General features: G+C 33.0%; 1 protein-coding gene and 1 long non-coding RNA gene across 3 annotated transcripts in view; both read left to right on the forward strand.

The window, feature by feature from the left end:
• LOC105833746 (hexosaminidase D) overlaps window positions 1-24628 on the forward strand; it is a 74705-nt gene that overhangs the window by 34161 nt on the left and 15916 nt on the right. The window contains exons 6-8 of one of the 2 annotated variants that reach the window (XM_028192553.2): window positions 15557-15568; window positions 15857-16132; window positions 17914-18000. In XM_028192553.2, the coding sequence (XP_028048354.2) occupies window positions 15557-15568; window positions 15857-16132; window positions 17914-18000 (375 nt within the window). The remainder of the gene's footprint in view (window positions 1-15556; window positions 15569-15856; window positions 16133-17913; window positions 18001-24628) is intronic. The other variant, XM_012675711.2, reaches the window with a different exon arrangement.
• LOC118645891 lies at window positions 7286-8092 on the forward strand. The gene is made up of 2 exons (XR_004963535.1): window positions 7286-7759; window positions 7935-8092. It is a non-coding gene; the product is annotated as an uncharacterized LOC118645891 (long non-coding RNA).

Consider the following 24628-nt stretch of genomic DNA (forward strand, 5'->3'; position numbering starts at 1 on the left):
ACTACGAAGCATGCGGCTCAATGATTAGGCGAAAGAACCAATCAGTGCCGCGGATTAAAGGCAACAATTCTTCGATACATTCAATAAATAAATAACGTCTTTTTTTAAAAAAGGATAAAAAACTAATTTAGTTAAAGTTACGTTAAGATTAATTTATCTCAAGTTAAAGTAAAAGTTAATTTTGAGAAGCTTTATTTATATTAAATTAAAAACCCATATAATTTATTTAACCCTCTGCCTACACACTATATTTGTCTCCAAATTCCTACACACATGGGTTACGTTAACCCATAAATTTGATTGACTCATCTCTAAATGTATTTAATCAATTTTAACTCCTTTTTTTTTAATCAAAAGTAAAAATATTAGAATTATAATGGCTTGGTTAAAAAGTCGAAAACATTAAAAGAAAAAATATTTTTTGAAAAGAATGAGAAACGAAAAATTTCTGTAAAAATTTGCTTTTTTTTCAAACGCCCGTATTTATTAGAAAAATGGATAAAGTAATTAAAATGGCGGTTAATGAAAAGGTGAACAGTCATACTTTAAGAATCTATGATCAGTTTTTTGATTCTGTTAAAAAAATACATTTATTATGTGATGTGAATTTGGCAAAAAATAATTGTAGTTCAAACACATGTAATAGTAAAACAAAATAGTTTTAATATTTATTATAAAAACATAATTATTACGAAATTGTTTAATACAAAAAATATTTATTACCAAAAAAATTTATTACAAAATTGTTTAATCCCATTAAAGCCCATGCCTAACACAATCATGATAATACAAAATTAACTACGAAATTTATAGCATGGTGAAAAAAAGTTAGCCGTGTTTTTTCTTATTGCAAAATTTAATTGTTTAAATAATAATTGTTTAAACAAATTGCTTAAAAATGTTAAATTTGAAAAATTGAAATATGGAAACTTTAACCATTTATTTATAACATTTTACACGTAAACATAGCATTGAATCAAAAAATATAAAAGTTTTTATTTGGTAACTAGAATAAAATAGCACTTCCAGTTTTTCAAATATAACACATTTAAACAAATTATTTAAACAATTATTGTTTAAACAATTTAATTTTGCAAAAAACGGGTAACCTTTTTTTTTACTTATTCTATGAATCCTATAGTTTTCATATTTTAGCATTATTTAGAGCATAGGCAAAAACTGACTTTGCATATGCTAATTGTTTATAACAATTTTACACGTAAACAAAGCCTCAAATGAAAAAATTACAAATACAAAAGTTTCTTATTTTTTGACGTGGAATAGAATAACACTTTCAATTTTTTAAAAATAAGATTTTTTAAACAATCTGTTTAAACAATTAAAGGGCATAGCGGAATAAGCAGGTGAAATCTGCCCCCGCACTAATCGAGCTCAAATTGATATCATTAGTTGGCACCCTTGAGATGTAAAACTTCCCCAAATATTAGCTACGAAATTGCATTTTTGGGGGAGTTATGGAGGGGGAAAGAAAAATAAAGAAAGTGGTTTTTTTCGAAAATGGTTGGACCGATTTTAATAAAAAAAATATATGTTGTAAACATCGTTTAGACAAGTTTAAGAAAATTTTAAGTAATTTTTGTGGTTAAAAAAATCTGATAAAATTTTTTAATTTTTTATGAATTTTTTTCAGGGTGATAGTTCTGAGATACCACTTTTATATTTTTACAAAAACATCTCCATATTTTCTTCTTTAACACATTTTTTTTTTTTTTCAAATCAATCGGAGTAGTGAAATATGGTTAAAAATAATAATTCATACTGCGCCGCCGTGCCGCGCCGCGCCGGTTGGGCGACCGGGCCGCGGCGCACGGCGATTGTTGTCATGTTGAACTTACATACTAGTTGCAGTGTTGCAATGTTTAGTTGCCAAGAAAAATTATGATATAATAATATAAAATATAATAACACATATAATATTTCCAGGACGTCTGCAAGTAGCACAGTTATTATATAACTTATCGTTTCGGCAGTTTATCACGAGGAGATTGCAGTACGTTTTTAAATTCCATATGTTCGGGGGTGCTTTTTTAATGTGAGTCCCCTTGCCTCTCACATTATTTATCATCGGTGTGCTTTTTTAAAGTGAGTCCCCTCGCCTTTTACATTATCTATCATTGAGGTGCTTTTTTAATGTGAGTCCATTCGTTAAAAAGATAATGTGTGCACCCCGATGATAAATAATGTGAGAGTCAAGAGGACTCACATTAAAAAAGCACCCCGAACATATGAAATTTAAAAACGTACTGCAATCTCCTCGTGATAAACTGCCGAAATGAAAAGTTTTATAGGCTAATTGCATACGTCCTAAAAATATTATGTGTTATCATATTTTATATTATTATATCATAATTTTTCTTGGCAACTAAATATTGCAACACTGCAACTAGTATGTAAGTTCAACATGATAACAATCGCCGTGCGCTGCGGCCCGGTCGCCTAGCCGGCGCGGCGCGGCACGGCGGCGCGGTGTGAATTATTATTTTTAACCATGTTCCACCACTCCGATTGATTTAAAAAAAATATGTGTTAAAGAAGAAAATCTAGAGATGTTTTTGTAAAAATATAAAAGTGGTATCTCAGAACTATCACCCTGAAAAAAATTCATAAAAAATTCAAAAATTTTTTTATCAGATTTTTTTTAACCACAAAAATTACTTAAAATTTTCTTAAACTTGTCTAAACGATGTTTACAACATATTTTTTTCATTAAAATTAGTCCAACCATTTAAAAAAAAAACCACTTTCTTTATTTTTCTTTCCCCCCCATAACTCCCCCAAAAATGCAATTTTGTAGCGAATATTTGGGAAAGTTTTACATCTCAAGGGTGCCAACTAATGATATCAATTTGAGCTCGATTAGTGCGGGGGCAGATTTCACCTGCTTATTCCGCTATACCCTTTTGCAAAAGGAAAAAACACGGGTAATTTTTTCCATCCATGCTATAAATCCCGTAGTTAGTTTAGTGTTATCACGACTGTGTTAGGCACGAGCTTTAATGGGTTAATTTGTAATGCTGCGATGAAGCGTCGGTGAAGCGTCACGTCGCCTACGTGCTTTTCTGTATAGTTGGTTTATATTTTTATATATAAATTGTAATATATATAGTACTCTATGCGAAAATGATACTTAATGAACAAAAAAAATTTATAGGCTACTATTGGTCAACTTATTGGCCAATCTTAATACAATATTGGCTTACTATTTGCCAATTAGTATGTGCTGTTCAGAAATGTTTTTAATTGATCAATTAAAAAACCGGGATGACAATGTGCCAAATCGCTTGTCTGATAATCTTTATCACGGATAAAGTTATCGGGGTATTTCAGAATTTCTAGACTTTCACGATGTTTCCTGGCAAAGTAACCTTGAGAAACAGCTAGTCTTGTAGCTTTTTCGTATTGCACGGAGTGTCCAGTCTCCATCCAGTGTTCGGCTAAGGTTGATTGAGAAAAGTGGTTTTTGGTACACTGTTGATGTTTTTTGATTCATGTACTAACTTTTTCTCGGTTTCTGCCATGTACACTTTTCCGCAGGGAATTTTGTATATACCTGGTGATTTTAAGCGTAGTCTCTGACTCTTCGGATTAGGAAGTAAATGGAAAATCTTTCTTTGTGGTTTGAAGATCACTTTTATATTGTGTCTACGCAAAATTTTGTTGGTGCGTTTTGTCATATCTTGAAGATACGGAAATAAAGCCATCTTGTTCTCTTCTCTTTCTTTTTCTTCCTCTTTATTCGGCATCCCGATGTTGAGACTGGAAATTTTGTTCTTCAATCTTTGGATTGTTTGATGTTTCTACTACTATATCCATTTTTTATTCGAACTTGATTAAGATGTTCTAATTCCCCATTCAAAGAAGTTGGTTCAGAAATTTTAAGGGCTCTATATACCAGTGAACTAATGACTGAATTCTTTTGCGAAGGATGATGGTGAGAGGTGAAGATATCGATCTGTGTGTGTTGGTTTCGATAGACCTGATGGCTTAAAGTACCATCTCCGTAACTTCTAATCAACACATCTAGAAAAGGGATTTGGTTGTTTTGTTCTAGTTCCATTGTAAACTGAATGTTAAGATGCTGAGAGTTGAGAAAGGCAAGAAATTGAGGAAGGGTATCTCTGCCATGGCTTCAAATCACAAAAGTGTCATCAACATACCCATGGCAACCATCCTCAATTATTTCGGAATAAAATGAGACCATTTGCATATCGTATAATACACAGTCATTTGTGGTGCCGTTTACAACGGGTGCCGTACTCAAGCGTGATCTTATCCAATACATGTTTTTACGAAACTTTTCATAATGAAGATCATGTTATAAAACTTCCTCTATAATAAAATTTTGAATCAATTTATCCATATACGGATTGTTTCATTTAAGGACTTACATTTCTTAAAGTTACGTCATTCATTTATGAAACACCTTCCTGTATATGGAAAATCCTAAACCCATAGCTATCATTCTCAAAAAATTTGGAATTAAATGAGATTATTTGCAAGTGGTTCGGGCCATAAATGACGGTGTAGTTCGCGGTCATACAGATAAACGCATATCCGTTACTAATTTTTATAATAAAAATTTTGGAAAAACCCTGTTTATGTAAAAAACAAACCCCTAATTTTAATCCGAAATTTTAAACAAAATGAGACCAATTGCATGAGGATTGGACATCAAATAATGAAAATTATCGCGGACATACAGACATACAGACAACTGAACTTATATTCATAAATTTTTGTAAAACCCTGTATATGTAAATAATATCTTTTTACATTATTTATTTATTCATTTCCATATACAGGTTGTTTCATAAATGTTTGGTGTAACTTTAAAAAATGTAAGTGCTTAAATAAAACACTTTGTATAGGGAAAATCCAATCCCATGGTAGCCTTACTCGTTTAGTTTGGAATAAAATGAGACCATTTGCAAAAGATTCGGGCTACAAATGACAATGTTGTTTGCGGTTATACAGACAAACGTTTATCCGTTATTAATCAATATATAATTTTTTGAAAAACCCTGTATTTCGAAATACCAAATCCATTGTAAAATTTGGAATAAAATAAAATCTTTTGCGTTAGAATCGGACCACAAATAACGAAGTAGTTCACAGGCATACAGTTAATCAGTCATATGTATATTTTGGCCTATCATTTTTTAAACACCCTGTTTTTGAAAAATTCGAGACCATAGAAGCTTTCCCTAGAAAAATGACGGATTAATTCGCGGGCATACAGATTTCAATCATTCATAACGTATATTTTGGCCTATCATTTTAGAAACACCCTGTTTTTGATAAATTTGAGTCCATAGTAGCCATCCCCGAAAAAAATGCTAAATTTAGATACCATTTGCATTAAGATCGGATCACAATGACGGAATAGTTTGCGGCATATAGACTTCAGTCATTTATACGTATATTTTGGCCTATCATTTTTGAAACACCCTGTTTTTGAAAAATTTGAGTCCATAGTAGCCATCCCCGGGAAAAATGCTAAATTTTGAGACCAGTTGCAAGAGGATCGGACCACAAATGACGGAGGAGTTCACGGAAATACAGACTTTAGTCATTTATACGTATATTGAAGCCTATAATTTTTTAAACACCTTGTTTTTAAAAAATCGGAGTCCATAGGCGCCATCCCCTGAAAAAATGCTAAATTTTGAGTTGCAAGAGGATCGGACCACAAATGACGGAGGAGTTTATTGGAATACAGACTTTAGTCAAAAAAACGTATATTTTTGCCCATCATTTTTGAAACAACGTGTGAAAAATTCGACCCCATGGTAGCAGTCTCCGGAAAATTTGCTAAATTTTGACACCAGTGGCGTTAAGATCGGACCACAAATGACGAAGCAGTCCGAGGAGTTACGGACATACATACATCGCGACTTATATATATAGACTAGCTTTTTTGCCCGCGCTTCGCGCGGGCTTAAAATCTTTTACTTTACACACGCACAAATATAAGTACCGCGTCTGTATGTCTGTTGGACCCAAAAACTCGCACAAATATACAGGGTGTTTCTGAAATGATGGCAGTTACTTTGTTAAAAAATTCTTTGAAATAACCTGTATTTTGAAATACCGCTTTATACATCGTCGAAATGTTTTTTTTTTTTAACATTAATTACTCTCTACCATTCTAGTTAAATCTTCTGAATTTTCTTTTAAATCTTAAATTTATTTATTATAATAAGCTATTTTTAATCTTTCAAAATAACATGCAATATATGATACTATCAATTTATATTTAAACTGATTTATTCATTTATTCACGTATTTATAACTCTTTTCATTTTTCAATTAAGCAATTGTCACAGAATACGAATGAATAGAATTCCTCTGAAGATTTAAATTTTCAACTCTAATCACCATTAAATCGCGCTTGTGTATGTATGCATAATTAATTGTTTTTAAATCTTTTATCTACACTCACTCGAAAAAAAAGCGGTACATCTAAAATTTGTCAAAAAATCACTAAACTTCCAATGACGATAACTACGCGAGTAATAAAGATAGAAAGGTTTCTAAAAAAAGAAATTAAAGCTTCAAATGTCTACTTTAAGAATTTATTTAGTAAAATTTTGCGTAATAATTTTTTTCAAAATGGCGTATGACAAAGCGAGAGCATGCGAAATTGAAAAATATTGGTCCAAGTTTGCGACGATCCATGGCGTGAGGCAAGTATTGCAACTTAATGGGATAAAAAGCATGCGATAGTACAGAGTTTTCCCTTCAAAATGCTTTTTTACTCGTCTCGATACGATGATTTTTCGCTGAGATATGCGCATTTAAAGTAAAAAACTGCCTTTTTATTTAAATGCGCATATCTCAGCGAAAAATCATTGTATCGAGACGAGTAAAAAAGCATTTTGAAGAGAAAACTCTGTACTATCGCATGCTTTTTATCCCATTAAGTTGTGATACTTGCCTCATGCCATGGATCGTCGCAAAATTGGACCAATATTTTTCAATTTTGAGTGTTTTTGCTTTGTCATACGCCATATTGAAAAAACGTATCATACATAACTGTGATATAAAATTTTTTTAAGTGGCAATCCGAATCTTGAAAATGCTTCTTGGAAAACTTTGCTAGCTGTATTAGGTGCTGAGATATTCAATTTTGAATTTTTAACAATGCCCAATTTTAACTATTGCAAGAATAAAAATTCCGGGTTTCGCTAACAACTATGGTTAATTTTTATTTTAAAACTCGAAACCATCCTCGGATTGTAAGCTTTCGACGTACATGTGCATGTGTGTTGCGTACCTGACTTCCCACGAATTTTTACTACTCCAGACTCACATTAACACAAGCAAATCTGAGTAGTTACGCGAACGAAGCTTCCCCATTAGGGAATTTTGATATTCGATTTTACCACGTAGAAAAAGTCATTGGGCTGTATCAGTTTCAGGAATTGCGATATCTAATAAAAATAGACGACTTTCATCTGACTATTTCTTATTAAAAGGTTTTACGATCGGAATTTGCACATCATGGGGCTCTGAAAAGTGCCGTTTTGTGTGTGTGTGTGTGGGGGGGGGGGGGTGTTTAACTCAAGGATGACCCCGTGGCTCGTCAGTTCCACAGTATTTTGCGAATCCAAACCTTTCTTGGGTGTGTGCGCGCGCGTGTATGTGTGCGTGTATGTAAGCGCGAGAGTGTGTAAGCGTGAGTCTATGCGTGAGAGAGAGAGAGAGAGAGACGAGCCAAGGGGTCCTTATCCTTGAGGTAAACACCTCCCCGCCACACACGCACACACACACAAAACGGCACTTTTCAAAGCCCCGTGATGTGCAAATTCCGATCGCGCAACTTCCCTGTGGTGCACATTGGGTAATGCTAATGCCGACGGTAAAACCTTTTAATAAGAAATAGTCAGATGAAAGTCGTCTATTTTTATTAGATATCGCAATTCCTGAAACTGATACAGCCCAATGACTTTTTCTACGTGGTAAAATCGAATATCAAAATTCCCTAATGGGAAAGCTTCGTTCGCGTAACTACTCAGATTTGCTTGTGTTAATGTGAGTCTGGAGTAGTAAAAATTCGTGGGAAGTCAGGTACGCAACACACATGCACATGTACGTCAAACGCTTACAATCCGAGGATGGTTTCGAGTTTTAAAATAAAAATTAACCATAGTTGTTAGCGAAACCCGGAATTTTTATTCTTGCAATAGTTAAAATTGGGCATTGTTAAAAATTCAAAATTGAATATCTCAGCACCTAATACAGCTAGCAAAGTTTTCCAAGAAGCATTTTCAAGATTCGGATTGCCACTTAAAAAAATTTTATATTACAGTTATGTGTAATACGTTTTTTCAAAATGGCGTATGACAAAGCAAAAACACTCAAAATTGAAAAATATTGGTCCAATTTTGCGACGATCCATGGCATGAGGCAAGTATCACAACTTAATGGGATAAAAAGCATGCGATAGTACAGAGTTTTCTCTTCAAAATGCTTTTTTACTCGTCTCGATACGATGATTTTTCGCTGAGATATGCGCATTTAAATAAAAAGGCAGTTTTTTACTTTAAATGCGCATATCTCAGCGAAAAATCATCGTATCGAGACGAGTAAAAAAGCATTTTGAAGGGAAAACTCTGTACTATCGCATGCTTTTTATCCCATTAAGTTGCGATACTTGCCTCACGCCATGGATCGTCGCAAACTCGGACCAATATTTTTCAATTTCGCATACTCTCGCTTTGTCATACGCCATTTTGAAAAAAATTATTACGCAAAATTTTACTAAATAAATTCTTAAAGTAGACATTTGAAGCTTTAATTTCTTTTTTTAGAAACCTTTCTATCTTTATTACTCGCGTAGTTATCGTTATTGGAAGTTTAGTGATTTTTTGACAAATTTTAGGTGTACCGCTTTTTTTCGAGTGAGTGTATTTATATAACACTGAAATGTAAACTTAATCATTTCTATGTCCATCCATTTGCTTTTGATATTCAAATTTTATATTTTTTGATCAAAAATACACGTCCGTGTGAGTAGTTCGCGGAAATACAAACTAACAAACATGCGTACTTATCGTATAATACAAAATCATTAGTGATGCCAGTTTACATCAGTGTATCATGTCGTACTCAAGCGTGATCTTGTCCTATACATGTTTTTACCAAACTTTTCATAATGAAAATCATGTTATGTAAGGATTTCATTTAAGGACCTACATTTCTTAAATTTACGCCAATCATTTATGAAACACTCTGTATATGGAAAATCCAAACCCATGGCAACCATCCTTGATTATTTTGGAATAAAATGAGATTGTTTGCATATCGTATAATACACAGTATTTTGTGATGCCGTTTACATCAGGTGCTGAACTCAAGCGTGATCTTATCCAATACATGTTTTTACAAAAACTTTTCATAATGAAGATTATGTTATAAAACTTCCTCTATAATAAAAATTCGACTCAGTGTATCAATATACAGGTTGTTTTATTTTAGGACCTACATTTCTTAAAGTTACGCCATTTATTTATGAAACACCCTTCAGTATACGGAAAATCCAAACTTATGGCTGCCATCTTCAAAAAATTTGGAATAAAAGACCATTTGCAAGGTTCGGGCCACAAATGACGGTGTAGTTCGCGGTCATACAGATAAACGCATATCCGTTACTAATCTATATAAAGAAAATTTTGAAAAAACCCTGTTTATGTTAAAAAACAAACCCCTAATTTTAATCCGAAAGAAATTTAAAACAAAATGAGACCAATTGCATGAGGTTTGGACATCAAATGGCGAAAATTATCGCGGACCTAGACATACAGACAACTAAACTTATATATATAAATTTTTGAAAAACCCTGTATATGTAAATAACACTTCTACACTGATTATTTATTTATTCATTTCCATATACAGATTGTTTTATAAATGTTTGGCGTAACTTTAAGAAATGTAAATGAAACACCTTGTATATAGAAAATCCAATCCCATGGCATTATGGTTTTTAAATAAATATTACTATTTTCTTTTATTATTGTGTTTGAACTGCATTCATTTTTTACTAAATTCACATTACGAAATAAATATATTTTTTGAACAGAATCATAAAAATTACGATAGATTCTTAAAGTACAACTCTTCTCCTTTCTATTGATCACCATTTTAATTACTTTATCTATTTTTTTCTAATAAACATGAGCGTTTGAAAGAAAGACAAATTTTTTTCTAAAATTTTTCGTTCTTTTCTCATTCTTTTTAAAAAATCTCTTTTCTTTTTATATCTTCGACTTTTCGGCCAAGATCATCATAATTCTGAGATTTTTTTTCGATTAAAAAAAAAGAAGTTAAATTGATTAAATATATTTGGAGATATAAGTTAACGAAATTTTGGGGTTTGCGTAACCTTTTTTTGTAGGAATCGGTAGAAAAATAAGGAGTGCAGAGAGTTAAAGAGCGTCCGCATTAATCGCCTGTTTCGTGGACATCGAATTTTGATACGATTTTGGTGGTTTGTATAAACGTTTGTCTGTATAATCGCGAACAACATCGTCATTTGTAGCCCGAATCTCTTGCAAATGGTCTCATTTTATTCCAAACTTAACGAGTAAGGCTGCCATGGGATGGGATTTTCTCTAGACAAGGTGTTTTGTTTAAGGACTTACATTTTTTAAAGTTACGCCAAACATTTATGAAACAACCTGTATATGGAAATGAATAAATAAATAATCAATGTAAAAAGGTGTTATTTACATATACAGGGTATAACAAAAATTTATGTATATAAGTTTAGTTGTTTGTATGTCTGTATGTCCGCGATAATTTTCATTATTTGATGTCTGATCCTTATGCAATTGGTCTCATTTTTTTTAAAATTTCGGATTAAAATTACGGGTTTGTTTTTTACATAAACAGGGTTTTTCCAAAAATTTTTTTATAAAGATTAGTAACGGATATGTGTTTATCTGTATGACCGCGAACTACACCGTCATTTGTGGCCCGAACCACTTGCAAATGATCTTATTGAATTTCAAATTTTTTGAGGATGGTAACTATGGGTTTGAATTTTCCATATACAGGAGGGTGTTTCATAAATGAATGGCGTAACATTAAGAAATGTAGATTCTTAAATGAAACAACCGGTATATGGATAAATTGATTCAAATTTTTATTATAGAGGAAGTTTAATAACATGATCTTTATTATGAAGTTTTCTAAAAACATGTATTGGATAAGATCACGCTTGAGTACGGCACACGTTGTAAACGGCACAAATGACTGTGTATTATACGATATGCAAATGGTCTTATTTTATTCCGAAATAATCGTGGATGGTTGCCATGGGCTTGGATTTTCCATATAAGAATGTTTCATAAATGATTGGCGTAACTTTAAGAAATATAGGTCCTTAAACAAAACAATGTATATAGATCCATTGAATCGGATTTTCATTATAGAGTGGGTTACATAACATGATCTTCATTATAAAAAGTTTGGTAAAAACATGTATAGGACAAGATCATGCTTGAGTATGGCATGATGTACTGTTGTAAATGGCACCACTAATGATTTTGTATTATACGATAAGTACGCATGTTTGTTAGTTTATATTTCTGCGAACTACTCACACGGGCGTGTATTTTTGATTAAAAAATGTAAAATTTGAATACCAAAAGCAAATGGATAGACTGTGACGTGGCGCGTCCGGCCGCGCTGGTCACAAGGGCGTAAGCCCGACCGAGGGGATCGGTCTGGGACCTCGTCATTTGCGGAAGGTTTTATTTTTTGCTTCAATACGAAGAAATCTGCAGCTAAGGTTCATCGAATGCTCTCAATAACGTATGGTGAGGCCGCTATTAGTGAAAGAATGTGTCGAGAGTGGTTTCAACGTTTTAAGAACGGTGATTTTGACATCGAAAACCGACATGGCGGTGGAAGAGAGAAGGTTTTCAAAGATGCAGAATTGGAGGCATTACTTGATCAAGACTCGTGTCGAACGCAAGAAGAATTGGCAGGATCATTAAGAGTGACTCAACAAGCCATTTCAAAACGCCTGAAAGTCATGGGAATGATTCAGAAGCAAGGAAATTGGGTGCCGTACAAGTTGAAGCCGAGAGCTGATTGAACGGCTCCACATAGAAATGGAACCTCCAATAGACGTCCATTAGATGTCTGCCATGGAAGTTTGAACTTCCAGTGGGCGTCTATTAGGCGTCCAATATAGAGCCATTAGAAATCCACAGTTCCGCATTGCGTACGTCTATTAGACCTCCATTAAACGTCGTGAAAGAGGTCTATTAGACGTTGTGTGGATTATTAATAGAGACTTCACGGAATCTCGATAGATGACTGACGGATGTTTTGTGGATCATTAGTAGAGGCTTCATGGAGCCTCAATAGATGATTGACGAAATAGAAATTTAAAATAAAAGTTTTATTTTTTTTATTATTTTTATCAACAGTACATATTAAATTTAGGACAAATTTTTATTAATTAATTAAATATATATTATATTTTTTTATTTTATTTTTACTTGCCGCTGGTAAGTTTAGAACCCGGGACTTTAGAATGACGAACCTTGTACTCTATCTGTTACGCCAATTTGACTCATCGATATGGGTACTTGTTATTGTCTACGTATACCTATATGTTATAAACTGACGCTATTATATTATTTTTTATAAAAGCAATTAAATTTTGCAAAACATTAAAAATAAATAGCATTAATTTATTTATTTTCTAATTTCATTGTTAAATTTATCTTTTTTCATAACCTTAATAATTTGATGGAAATTGCGATCTATTTAGCATTAATACTTTGAAGCGTTTAAATGGTTAATTAGATGGTTAACTATATAGATCATGTATTCTAAGAAAAATTGAATAGTACATTTATTATCCTGTTTTTGTTCAGTACATGATGAATTTAGATTTTGTGCATTTTTTGTGCGCAGTAATTGTAGACAAACCGTTATTTTTGAAAACATTATCTTTATGATAATTTTTTTAAATATTAAATGGATCTCTTATTCAGAATGTTATAGTGTTGTCTGATTTCTGAGTCAACTACGACGCGCATGGACGGCTCAAAAATCGGACAGCATTGTGATATCTTTTATGAGACATTAAGCTGATATCATTTAGCTGATGTGATAAGGATAATATTTTTATGAAACTTAAATAAAACTCTTCAATGAGATATCTCAAAGTATTAGATTGCTTATCTGATATATATGATGGACTTTCTATCTTTCTGTATCGTATTTTTCGTATAGATTACTTATCGTAAATCTAGTAAAAAATGTGAACGTTTTATTTTTTTGTAGCAAATCGTTTACTCCATTAAAATAAGTAAATCATAAAAGTATTAGGTATACAACTTTGCTTCTGCCGTTTTTTTTTTAATTCGAGGTTTTATTGTGAAAAACTGGTTATACATTTACGATTCAAAGTATTGTCCATCGCTGGCCACTACTTTCTCCCATTTTTCTGGCAGCATATGAATCCCGCGTCGAAAAAATTGGTCATCTTTTGAGACGATCCACGAATCGATCCAATTTTTCATTTCTTTATAAGAACGAAAGTGCTGGTCAGTCAGGCCGAAACAAGCGATAGTTAGAGGGAGCAATGTCCGGAGAATACGGACCAACATTTAAAAAAAATTTTTTGTTAGGAAAAAATGAGTCAATTTAGCAATTCTGACTTTGGATTCGGATTCAGCGGGTCAAAATATATATAAGGATTGACTAGTGTGATCCGCCGAACCAACCACTTTTTTTGTGTGCCTGTGTTATTGAACAATCAATAGTTTATAAATTAATAGCTTATATTATATATATTTTATGTTAAAATGTGCTAGAAAAAAATATAAAATGTGTACGTCGTATTGTTTTTATAATTGTACTTTAGAATTTTTTACAAAATAATTAAAGGAAAAATAAAAAATGTTATGTAACATAATTCTATTAAAACAAATTTCGAGCATTTTTATGACTTAAAAAATTTTATTTTTTTCTAAATTACATAAAAGGATTTTATAATTGATTATAAATTTTATTTTTAATTTTGTTTAAAATTTTATAATAACTTATTATAATAACGAAAATGACATTTAAAATCAGCATCAGTATATTGCCAAACATCTACATAATTTTTACAATAAATTTTTAGTATTCTTAAAGCTTGCTTATAATAATAATTATATTATTTCCATCACTAGAATCAAGTACTAATTTTATATTTTCAAAGAATTTTTTTTGCACTTGTCTCTATTTTGAGATTAAGTCAATGTTGTTTATATCTGCTCTGCTGTCAACGTTGAAGATATATAGTTTCAATTTGAAATCCAGACTTGTACTATAGCAGGCTTATTAAAATTGGAACGCACTTGGTAGCATGCTTTTATGACATTATGTTTGCAACGCTGCCAGAAATTTTGAAACACAGTCCATCGTCCGTCCTTTTCAACGTAAGCTCTATCTTCACTCCCGAAATTTGGGACAATCTTTGGTCTTGATATGTCTAATTATTGATTATGTCTAATATGCTTTTAATTAATGAGTTAAGAACTCCTAACCTACTATAGTTTCAGTCAATAATAGCATGCAATACAAATTTATATAATTATTTTCTTAATTATCCCTGTATACATATACTTATATACTACAAATTAATGAAATCGCTGAGGAAGACTAAGTCGAAACGTCGGATTGACATTGCGAACAAATAACAATAAACTTACGAGTTATATTTTTATATTTTGTTCGCTCATTTATTGGCATTAAATTACTCTGAATATCTTACAATTGTTTATCCAAATTAAAAACATTTTAATTATTGTGATATTACATGTTATTAAATATATATCTTTTATTATAATTTTTTGTAATATTGTTACAATATTGCATTACAATATTTCTAAAAAGCGGTTATTTTATTGCTATAATATAGCAATATTGACATGTTATAATAAACAGGGTGTTTTCTATATACCAAAGAAACTTCGGAAAATTTGGAATTTTTAGAGGATTTATTTTTTGCTTTTAAAAAAGCATATTTTTATAAAATTTTATTAATATTTAGAGGAAAAATTTATTTTTAAATTTAAATTAATTTTTTCTGACAAAAGATTATCAAAAACTTTTTTGATTATTTTTATCTTGATAATGTAAAATGTTAACAATTAATGAGCAACAAATATGGCATACACATTCATGTATCTATATTACAAAATTTAACAAAAATTAAACATTAAAATAAAGCTAAACATTTTTTTATAATTTTTTGGATACTGTCTGAATCTAATTTCAAAATTGTTTTATAAGAATTTTAAGAAATTTATTATTAAAATTGCAAAAAACGTTATTTTCATGTATTTTATTTTATTATAACTGCAATGTGTAGCATGCTGGAGAAATTTTATTGCAATCAAAATTAAGGATTTATATTGTTGAGATTTTCAGCCTTTGAAAACATTATAATAGCTATAATTAAGAAGATATTTATTATTATATGTTTTAAATATTAAATATTTTTTGTAATGATATGATAAAGGAACATTAAAAGGTGCGTACAATGAAATTATTTTATTTCAAAGATGCATTAAAAATTTTCTAATTTTATATTTAAAATTTTGAGTAAACTTTCTGGAGAATCCGAGAAATTTCCTAGAGAATTCTATTACAAAATTTAAAGAGACACGCTTAATTAAATATTTTTGCAATATTTTTATACTATATGTGAAAAAATTTTTACAAATTGTATATGAAAGCTATATATATAATAAAAAAATTTCTACAAATTAAAATATTATCTAATTAATCCTTGACTATCATTGATCAATTGTAATTTTAGGTATGATCATTATGCCACAATGTGTGAATTGTTACCCACGGCAATACCGTCATTAGCTCTGTGTCTGAAAGTTTGGCTTTATGGTTATTCAGAACAAACGCATATGCAGGTTGCAAAGAGCTTGGGATATATTGATCATCCGTTACACATAACTCCACAGCCCAGGCCAGTTCCGATTCCTAGTAATTTGCTCTTTCCTGGTTGGCAAATAGCTGTAGGCATGGAATGGTTTCTTAACTTCAAGACGAAATTTCACAATATCGTCACAAGCGATCAGTAAGACACAATTATATATATAGCTACCGCTTTTAATTATATTTAAGATTTTCGAAAAGTTAAGGTGGTTCATGCTCATAGCGAAGTACTGTAGATTTAGCTCTAACTTACAGATTATATCAATACATATCAATACACGTTCTCGTGAAATATGAGATAAACTTGCCGACCGTATATGCTAGAAAAAGTCTCTCAAAGTTGTGAAATTTTAGTACAGTTTATATGGGAGTTATTCAATTTTTCACCGGAAGTATGAACTTTTCTTTTAGTAATTACTGAGGATATAAACCAAAATCTAGAATATAAAAATATGAAATACAAACTTTTTAATGACCACAAAAAATATATGTGATGCCAACAGCCATTTATTATTAATATTTAATTTATTTAATTTTAAAATACGTGAAATTGCAGATCTTACAGTCCATGTTGAAAATGTGGTAATGTCGCATACCAAGGATAGAATAAAGTAAAATATGTAAAGATACGGCTAGATCGGAAAAACGTCAAACTATAATATGTCTAATAATTGTTAAATAATGTTTTTATCTATATTCAATATTTACATAGTTTATGTAATACATTTACCGTAATGTGTTTGAAATCAATATATGTATTATAAATATTATATCATGTTTTATTTTGATATTTACTTTGGAATGAGTCATTATAAATAAAGTTAGAGAGTGAAGTTTTAAAATTTGTCATATTTGTATTTTTGTCTTATTCTTATTATATTATATTAATTTGAAAAGCTTAATAATTCTGTTTTATAAGAGTTATTCAAAAAATTTAATACATTTTTATTGAGATATTTTATTTTTATTATATTTGATGCATTATACAGTATTTTATTTACATACTTTTTCAAATAGTATTTTATTATTTTTAAAACAGTTTAACAATATTTTATTAATAACTAATAAACTAATTATTAGAAAACAGTTTGTATAGTTTTTCTAAAATTTTTTTGTTTATAGTTACTCGTAGTTTTCCATTAATGCTTTTTAAAAATAAAAATCTAATGTCTTCTTATCTCTTTTATTAAATACCTCCGATCGCAATGTTGTCAAATCTAAATGGCATTTATACAACTCAAGTCATATTAGTAATCTAAAAATATTTTAATTTAAAAAAGAAGAATATTTATTCTTAAAAACTTATTTAATATATCTTAGAAATAATTTATTTTTATACATTATTCATTGATATCCTTTGTACATGAAAAAAATAACAGCTTAGAAGATTTGTGTCTATTGACTAGAGAGTCATGCATGAACCTCCTTAAATATCTCGGTGAAAAAAAATTGTGGAGCAGTTTTCAAAAATATATTTTGAAGAAGAAAGATAGATTTTTAAATCTGTTTTGTTTTAGTATTATCTCGATATTTTGTTCTTAAATTATATAAAATAAAAAATTAATTAAAAAAATTTTTTTTGTTTTGAATCATTGTAATTTGAAACAAAAAAGTTAACAAAAAGTATTCTAAAACAGATCATTTAAGCTACAAAATATTTTTTATAATTACTGCAATAATCTCTCGCAATAATAGATATTGTTGAATTTTTTGTATAAAAACTTATTTTATAAAAAATATTGTTTAAGTTTGTAAATAAGAAGAGAGTCTGCAGAATAAGAAAAAAGAGAAAAAAATGTTTGTTCTAACGTATTTGGATAAATTTCTTCAACATTTTTACACTTTTTGTAAAGTACAAAAAAAATTTTTTGCAAAATTAAGTTGCATGTCAACTGTATTTATAAAGTAATTGTTCTTGGACAGGATTATGACATGGATGAATCCGTGGCAAGTGGCAAACAATTATACAAATCCCATGCAATTGGAAAACTTAGTACCTGTTTTTACTGAGTAAGTTTTTACAATTGTCTTCCTGGTGGTAATTTTTGTTAAAATTTTTTAAACAATTTTTTTTAAAGTTTTGTATTTTTTGCATAATTTGATTTAAAACACTTCTTAATTTTTTTATATGAAAAACTTTAAAAGAACTAAGGAAGTTTACATTTTTTATATATGTAAAATTTCTGAAATATTTTAAAGTTTATTTTTTTTATTCTATAATCTCTGAAAAAAGTCTAAGAACGTTCTCTAAACCCAGCGGCATACGATGCTTGTTTTCGTACAAGATTGCTTACTGGATAAAAATCTGTTCTGATTGGTGTATTTCTGAAGAAGGATGAAAATGTATCAATTAGAACATAATATTTCCATTCAGCAAGCAATCCAACACGAAAACGAGCATCGTGTGCCGCTGGTTTAACTTAGAAAAGTGGAAAGGATTTTTTTGTAATTTTTTATTTGTGTATAGGGTGATTCAGAACAAATTTGTTTTTAGAGTTCTTATAAGAAGAGTTAGGACAATCCATTGCTATATCCAGCCAAATTTACATTGGTTATTCTGATTTTATCATTTTTAGATTGGCGACACGTGATGAAGATGTGTAGCAATGCGCAGTCTTCATTTTCTTTAAATTGTCAAATTTTACACTTCAAATAGTTTCAAAATAAAAATATTATTTAAAATTTTTACATTGAGATAATTTTATATTATTAATGTTAATGTACGTAAATTGTTTAAATTGACAACTCAACAAGTCACAAATTTAAATAGCACTTTTGTCTTATTTATTATTTTTTTTAATAAATATAAACTACAGGACAAAATTAGAGGAACAAAAGTTTGAAGTAACGCCATGTTCGTAAAAGTTGAGCAAAAAATCTGAATTTTTTATATGATATAGCCCAAAGTGTTGACTTGACCCCTGCAAAATCTCCCCGCTGTGGGTCTAGTAGTTTCGGAGTTATACCCCTCGAAGCAACTTCTGGTCAAAAACTAAAGTTGCAAGGTTGTAACTTGAAAAGTACAGGATAATCTGATGCGAAAAACGAACCAGAAAAATTCGGAAATGGGCTAAGCCGGATCTGTAAATGTCGCTCAGAGTGTCCCTGGTGCGCCCTAATACCCCTATCTCTTTTCAACCGATTTGCAACCCCTTAGGACTGACAATGGTGACAGCGTTTTGCGTCGCGTCCGTCCAACCGAGGACAATTCTCTAGCACGGCTTGACTTTAAAACCATTACATGTCGAAGGTCTCATCTTTCTATGACCCTTACCACCCCGCGAGGGTGAGTTGGACAACCATCCCTGACACTAATCAACACCTGCAGGTGCCTTTATGCGTCCGGAAAATTCGGAAATGGGCTAAGCCGGTTCTGTAGGTGTCGCTCAGAGTGTCACTGGTGCGCCCTGATACCCTCATCCCTTTTTAACCCTGATTCGCAACCCCTTAGGACTGACAGTGGTGACAGCGCTTTGCGTCGCGTCCGTCCAACCGAGGACAACTCTCTAGCACGGCTTGGCTTTAAAACCATTACATGTCGAAGGTCTCACCTTTCTATGACCCTTACCACCCCGCGAGTGTGAGTTGGACAATCACCCCTGACACTAATCAACATCCGCAGGTGCCTTTATGCGTCCGGAAAATTCGGAAATGGGCCGAATCGCACCTGTAGAGGTCTCTAGCGCTTTTTAACCATGCACGACATCCACCCCTTTTAATCTCTACCTACTACTCTTTCAGTCGGACAGCGAGTCGCGGTTGCGCTAGGCTACAGGTAATCGCTTCAGGGCACGACTTGCATTCGAGATTAAAAAATCCTTATTCTCTCCAGCCATTTTCTTTTTATCCTCTCTTTTTGTATTAGGTTTCCTTCTTTTCCTAGATTTTTCTTATATGCATCTTTCTTTGCTTTCATGCCTCTTCCCTCTGACTCTTCGTCTGCGTTCTGTTTATTCCTGATTGCTCTTTTCGTTACCCTTAAAAAACGCATTACTTTTCCATGTAATCTCTTACATTCTCTCATATTTTTTGTTTTTTATGTTGCTTGTGGGACAGCCAAACATTGTTAAAGCAAAACAAAGAAATTGGTGTGTTAGGGGTGGTTGCCCATCCCACTCTCGGGATGGTAAGGGTCATAAAAAGGTGAGACCTTTGACATTTAACAGTTTTAAAGCCAAGCGGTGCTAGAAAATTGTCCTCGGTTGGACGGACGCGACGCAAAACGCTGTCACCATTGTCAGTTCTAAGGGGTTGCAAATCAGGGTTGAAAAGGGATGGGGGTATCAGGGCGCATCAGGGACACTCTGAGCGACACCTACAGAACCAGCTTAACCCATTTCCAAATTTTTCTGGTTCGTTTTTCGCATTAAATTGTCCTGTACTTTCCATTACAACCTTGCAACTTTTGTTTTTGATCGGAAGTTGCTTCGAGGGGAATAACTCTGAAACTACTGGACCCATAAGGGGAGATTTTGCAGGGGTCAAGTCAACACTTTGGGCTATATCATATAAAAAATTCAGATTTTTTGCTCAACTTTTACGAACATGGCGCTATTTCAAACTTTTGTTCCTCTAATTTTGTCCTGTAGTTTATTATTTTTAAAATTTGCGATTGCTTAGCTGTTACTTATGGCAGATAGAGCCCACCAATTAAAAATTGTTATCACTTTGTTTTAACTCTTCTTACAGGAACCTAGTCGTTTGTTCCGAACCCTCTCCCTCAATTTAAAATATTGTATTTCTTACTTACAATTCCAAAATAATGTTTCCTCTATCAAAATTTTTCCCAAAGTTTAACGTCTATAATTACATAGGACAATCGCCCCAGGTAGCAAACATAAATCATTTTGACGTCAAATTTTGGTTGTGTCCTGACAATTACTGACTCCACTAATTGACGACTTAATGACATTAAAATGATAAAGGTCTAATGTCACAGACCTTTGACGTCACAACGAATACGTCACTTTAACGTCATTTTCATGATTATTTTAGTAAACTGCCATTATTTGACGTTTTAGAAAATATTTTGGATATATGTCCTATCCAACATTTGCATCCACATTAAAAAAATCTTACATCGTAATGGTGCATTACACATATCGCGACCACCTAAACCATAGTTACACCCTAATCATCGCATTGCTTAACTTCTACTGCTAGTAGCGATATATGTTGGCGCAATATTGGCAAATTATTGAGAATATATTGAATGTAAATTGTTTTTCTAATATTGGTCTAATATTGTAAAATAGACACTTTATTTTATTTAGCTAATATTGGTTCAATATTATTGGATCAATATTGTTCTAATAATATTGCATTAATATTAGTTTAAAGATATTGGGCCAATATTAAGAAACAATATTCATCTACTTTCACGACAGCATATCCAGTAAAAAAATTGAAAAAATTTGTACTGTTTTCGTATAAATATCTAAATTCACAAATTTAGTGTCGCTAATTTCTACGATAATATTGGGTAAGCGTGGTCAACCAAACAGTACACCAAGCGTCCGCTGAATAGTCCGACGCTACGTCCAGATGAACGGTCCTAGAACTGAGGCAAACGAATATGGTTAGAAAAGCTTTAGTGGCGCGGTGACCTCGCCCTTTAGACATGCAAAGCCATATCGGGCCGGCATAATCTATGCCGGTGTGGAAAAAGGGGCGAGTTGGTGTGACTCTAGGGCGCGGAAGATCGCACATTAACGGTTGCGGTGTCGCCGCCCGCCATCGCAGACATCTCACGCAACGATGGATAACGGCCTTGACCAGTACTCTTCCGCGAGGAATCCAGTACTCCTGGCGGATCGATCCCAGGGATCCACAGTGCAGTTCTTCGATGGCTCGCCTCGATAATCAAGTTCGTCAGCCGTGAGTTGTCAAGTAAAATTATGGGATGCCTTTGGTCGTAAGCTAGAGGAGCATAACGCAGTCGACTTCCGACTTGGAGAATCCCGCGCTTGTTTTGAAAGAGATTCAGCCTGATGAGTCGGCTATTAGTAGGGATTGTCTTTCCTTGTTTGACTGCGGTCATCTTCCTCCCGAAGTGCATCCTCTGTAATTTTAATATCCACCATAACCAAGCTTCGTCCAGCTTAAAGGAATGAAGCGCCTGCGGACAAAAGAGGTCATCACGAGTGACATTAGAATTCTGCGTTTCCCGCCTCCCTTTTATCCAGCGAAGACACCAGGCCGTGATCCGAAGCAATCGATGCAGAGATGAATATTCGCTAAGAAGTTCGGGTTCCTCAATGACGCCCCGGTGTAATTCCATTTTAAGAGAATGGACCCCCCTTTCCGAAAGTTCTTCTGGAATTTCTTCTGTCTCTGAGTTGTTCTATGGCGTACCTCTGGATTGTAGCCAGGACGGCCCGCTCCACCACAGGGATGATTAACTAAATCACGTGGAGACAGGCCTTGGGAGGCGCAGTCGGCGGGGTTCTCCCCTCCGCTGACATGATGCCAGTGTACGTTCGGTAGGCTGGTCTGGATCTCGCTCACCCGGTTGGCGACGTAAGTTTTCCACGAAGCCGGATGACCTAGGATCCAGCCGAGAGCCACCGTAGAGTCAGTCCACATATGTTGGGTCATGGCAATTTCACCCAGGATGGGGACTGTCCCGATTGCGCACATAAACGATTGGACACAGTCGCGATTGGACACGGACTCGATTAGACACAGATCCGATTGGAGACCGACCCGATTGCACACGGACCCGATTGCGCACCGACCCGTTTGCACACGGACCCGATTGCGCACCGACCCGTTTGCACACTGACCCGATTGCGCACCGACCCGATTGCACACGACCCGTTTGCACACGGACCCGATTGGACACGGACTCGATTGGACACAGACTCGATTGCACACCGTCCCGATCGGACACAGACCCGATTGGACACGAACCCGATTGCACACGAACCCAATTGCACACCGACCCGATTGCACACGGACCCGATTGCGCACCGACCCGATTGCACACGACCCGTTTGCACACGGACCCGATTGCACACGGACCCGTTTGCACACGATAAAATTCCGTATTGCAGATAGTACATGGATAGTTACATGTATTAATCCATTATTTAATTTCTATAATCGGAGACACGGCCACCATCCAATATTGAAATTATACGGGAAATCTTATACGGGTCACTACTGTTCCAACATATACCCAATATTAAAATACAATTAACTTTTAAGGTATCTTTTTGCGCTAACGCTTGACGCTCATTTTCAGTGTCAAAAGACATCACGTGACTAAAAATAACGAATGGGTATCTTTATTTTTAGTCATGTGATGTCTCTTGATGCTGAAAATGAGCATCAAGCGTCAGCATGAAAAGGCACCTTTACTGTACACACTTTCGAATAATTGAATACTGTACACAAAGGGTCTGCTGGACCTCAACGATTAAAACAGCTGTCACGCACGTTGTATTGGAAAATTTGGTTTGATAAAAATTTGAGGATATTCTTAAAATCTTAGAAAATAAGAATCAATTTTTTTTAAGATAGTTTTTCAACATTTACATAATGAAAAAAAATTTATAAAAGAAAAAACCTCTTATTACTCAAAAAATCGTATCTTACGTAATATTTGTGATATAAAAAAAATCCACCGGGGTCATTCTTAATATACTACATTTTGAAAAAAAGTTGTTCCAGATGCCCGCGCTGAAAAAAGGTATTTATTTTTACATATAAAGGAGTTAAATTTAGGGAAAAAATTTAATATTAAAAAATTACACGCATACATAATTATTGTCATACATAAATTTTTTTAATGTTTAATAATATTATATTAATACAAAATACATCTTAAAGTAGAAATAAAATATAATGATAAAAATGTTTAATCTTCCGACACAATCAAAGCACATACGTATGCAGTGTAGGTCGCACATGTAACGTTTACATGAAATACATAAATATTTTGTTTTTTTATCCAAGAAAAATTAGGGAACCTGGGAAAGCCGTGTTCGTGTGTGTAAAAGTATGTGTAAAAGGGAGCGGCAACTTATCGAAAGTTTACTGTACTGTATGTACAAACGAAAAATTCTAGCACAATTTTTTTCAATACTTATGATTTTTATGATAAGAATTTGTAACCGTGAATCGTGATTGGTCCGTTGGCTGCGGATAGCCATGAGATTCAGGACTCGGGCGGCGGGCTAGTTGAGTGATGAGGCAGATAGATATACCGACAACAGTTTATTACGCTTATTATCAATAGCTCTCTATGTTAGTTATTTACAGTATATCTTTATGCTAATATTTAAAGTATATGATTCCTGGTTCGGCGAGGTACGCAAACGGCAACGATTTGGCGACGTAAGTTGTGGCGCGCGTGCGCCCAAAGTCTTCGTGGCGCTCAGGTTGGTTGCAGTGGTACGCGGCTGCGCAGTAGCGGCGCGGCGCACAGTGGGATAAAATAGGACCTTTTTGTTCAACATAACTTTTAGCCAAAAGTATACAATCGATTTTAATGATAATCTTGGTCTTAAATTAAAGCTTATAAAATTCCTCAGCAATCTGTCATGGCTGATTTTTGATACTTTTTTTTTTAAATTTAAATATGAGAAAACGGTAATGTTTGTAGTTTCAAGATCGCGATATACATATAAACATT

The sequence above is a fragment of the Monomorium pharaonis genome, chromosome 5 (genome assembly GCF_013373865.1).
Source record: "Monomorium pharaonis isolate MP-MQ-018 chromosome 5, ASM1337386v2, whole genome shotgun sequence".
NCBI lineage: Eukaryota > Metazoa > Arthropoda > Insecta > Hymenoptera > Formicidae > Monomorium > Monomorium pharaonis.